The 3,116-nt window shown below is 40.5% G+C and overlaps 1 protein-coding gene across 1 annotated transcript; it reads right to left on the bottom strand.

Annotated features, from left to right (window-relative positions):
• Positions 1 to 38: 38 nt before the first annotated feature.
• LOC116380016 (serine/threonine-protein kinase 4-like) lies at positions 39 to 2,495 on the bottom strand (the record flags this gene model as incomplete). The annotated part of the gene is made up of 4 exons (XM_031841968.1): positions 39 to 219; positions 421 to 588; positions 1,471 to 1,635; positions 2,370 to 2,495. Coding segments are annotated over 4 exons (640 nt in total), but the record flags the coding sequence as incomplete, so codon positions are not given.
• Positions 2,496 to 3,116: the final 621 nt, after the last annotated feature.

The raw sequence follows: 3,116 nt of genomic DNA, 5'->3' as shown, positions 1-3,116 counted from the left end.
ACACACACACACACACACACACACACACACACACACACACACACACACACAACACACACAGTTACCTGTAATAACTCTCACCTGTAATAACTGTGTGGCCGTTGCTCTGTTTTCTGGGTTCTTCACCAAACACTGGCTGACAAAGTCTTGGAAGGACAGAGACCACAGATCTGGGGTCCTGAACGTTGGAGGAGGATTGGTGGGGATCATGAAGATGGCCTGGAAGAGGAGACGAGATTCAGGAGAGGACAAATGAAGAGGAGACGAGATTCAGTAGAACAGAAGAAGAAGTGCATGCAGAGAGAAACACTTAACAATTCTCTTGATCCAAACGTTTCCTCCTCAAAATTCCACGTCAGCTTGTGTCCGTGTGAGAATAACTGAGGCTCAAAATCTCTACACACAGACTCTCTCTCTCACCCTCATGGGATGGATGTCGGCGTAGGGCGGCTTCCCCTCAGCCATCTCTATGGCCGTGATCCCCAGAGACCAGATGTCGGCCACACAGTTGTACCCGATCTCCTGGATGACCTCCGGAGCCATCCAGAACGGCGTGCCGATGACCGTGTTCCTCTTCGCCATGGTGTCCTAAAGGGAGAGATGAATGTTGTTCATCCTTGTTTTCTATCGTCGGTGCAGAACGTTGTGAGATGTAAAAGAGTTCTCCAAGAGCACAAAGACAGGGAACCTGTTTATAGACGTCTCAAAGTCACCCGATTTCTGACGATTGTTGTCGCCGCCATGTTGGGTACAGATGTTACACGTGTAGCGACTAATGCTAACGCTCTTCACCAGCATTGTCACTCATTTACTACAAGGTATGCAGAGTCTCTCAAAGTATTTTCCAGCCACTGAAATCGTCAGAGACTGGCTGACTTTACTCTTCATGTATATGTTATATCGACTTGGTACACTCCTACAGTGTAGCTTATGCATCGGAACGGTGCCTTTAGGATGAGTGCAGTACCACCATTCATCCACCAGATGGTGATCAGACCTTCTGATCACCGAGCAGCAAAGGTAAGATGTTATTAATTGTTACGGCTGTATAAAGTGAAGTTCATTGGTTCAGTGGGTTTGTCTTGGAGTGATCAGTTGGTATCTGTGGAGTCATATCGTCTGTATATTTAGCATTAAGTAGAATAATCGCTAGCACAACTAATCATGCATGTGGTGTTGTTTTTAACTAAGTGAGCATTTAGTTGCTTGGTTGGCGTTCTTTTAGGTAAAAAGTTGTAATCAGGAGCTTTTCCCGTTATCTCTTTAATAAGAGCATCTTCATCTACACTGATTCAGAGTCAGATCTGTTTAAATCTGAACCACTATAACAATCTCACTAGTTAAGATTCCTGCTTCGTTATATGTGTTGTAAAAGTTACATCTGGTTTTATTAATTCTGTTGACATGTATCTATATTTAAACCAAACAAACATTCAGTACACATGATGTCATTATCTAATGTGTCCTCACTGTGAGTTGTCCGGCTACTCCGAAGTCGGCCAGCTTGGCCTGACCCTCTGAGTTCAGCAGGATGTTTCCTGCTTTGATGTCTCTGTGGATTTTCCTCATGAAGTGGAGATACTCCAAACCCTTTAGGGTGGACTGTAGGATGGTGGCGATCTCCTCCTCTGTTATCTACACACACACACACACACAGTAAGTAGCAAAGTATCGTCAAACATCAAAGTACTCAAAATGAGTGCCTACCTCCCTCTTTTTCTATGCAGACAAATAAGACTTACTCACACACATTTCCTCTATACAAACTACGTGCTTAACTATGTGTGTGTGACTGTCTGTCTGTGTGTGTCACTGTCTGTGTGTGTCACTGTCTGTGTCTGACTGTGTGTGTGACTGTCTGTGTGAGTGTGTGTGTGTGACTGTCTGTGTGACTGTGTGTGACTGTGTGTGTGTGTGAGTGTGTGACTGTGTGTGTGAGTGTGTGTGTGTGACTGTGTGAGTGTGTGTGTGTGACTGTCTGTGTGAGTGTGTGACTGTCTGTGTGACTGTGTGACTGTGTGTGTGACTGTCTGTGTGTGTGTGACTGTGTGTGTGTGACTGTGTGTGTGTGTGTGAGTGTGTGACTGTCTGTGCGTGTGTGTGTGACTGTCTGTGTGTGTGTGTGTGTGTGACTGTCTGTGTGTGTGTGTGACTGTGTGTGTGACTGTCTGTGTGACTGTGACTGTGTGTGTGTGTGTGACTGTGTGTGTGTGTGACTGTGTGTGTGTGTGACTGTCTGTGTGGGTGTGTGTGACTGTCTGTGTGGGTGTGTGTGACTGTCTGTGTGGGTGTGACAGTGTGTGTGTGTGACTGTGTGTGTGACTGTGTGTGCGTGTGACTGTGTGTGCGTGTGACTGTGTGTGCGTTACCGTCTTGTTTCGTATCCTGATGATGTCAGACACTGATCCTGCTCCACAGTACTCCATAACGATCCACAGGTCACTGTTCTTGAAGTAGCTGCCGTAGTATCGAACCACATGAGGACTGAACACAGAGACGGAAAGTTAAGTTCATTATTTTGTGAGAAGAAAAAGACAAAAGAAGATATAAAATTCTTACAATACATTCTGCTGATATATATAGATAGATAGATAGATACACATATATATACATACATACATACATACATACATATATATACACATACATATATATATATACACATATATACATATACATACATACATACATACATACATACATACATATATATATATACACATACATACATATATATACACATACATACATATATATACATACATACATATATATACATACATACACATACATACATACACATATATATACATACATACATACATACATATATATACATATATATACATACATACATACATACATATACATACATATATATATATACATACATACATATACATATATATATATACATACATACATATACATACATATATATATATACATACATATACATACATATATATACATATATACATACATATACATACATATATATACATATATACATACATATATATACATATATATACATATATACATACATATATATACATATACATACATACATACATATATATACATATATATATATACATACATACATACATATA

This window comes from Anarrhichthys ocellatus, unplaced genomic scaffold (genome assembly GCF_004355925.1).
Source record: "Anarrhichthys ocellatus isolate YVR2014 unplaced genomic scaffold, GSC_Weel_1.0 scaffold5823, whole genome shotgun sequence".
Classification (NCBI taxonomy): Eukaryota; Metazoa; Chordata; class Actinopteri; order Perciformes; family Anarhichadidae; genus Anarrhichthys; species Anarrhichthys ocellatus.
The sequence above is the reverse complement of the archived record's forward strand: the minus strand, read 5'-3'. Positions and strand labels throughout refer to the sequence as shown.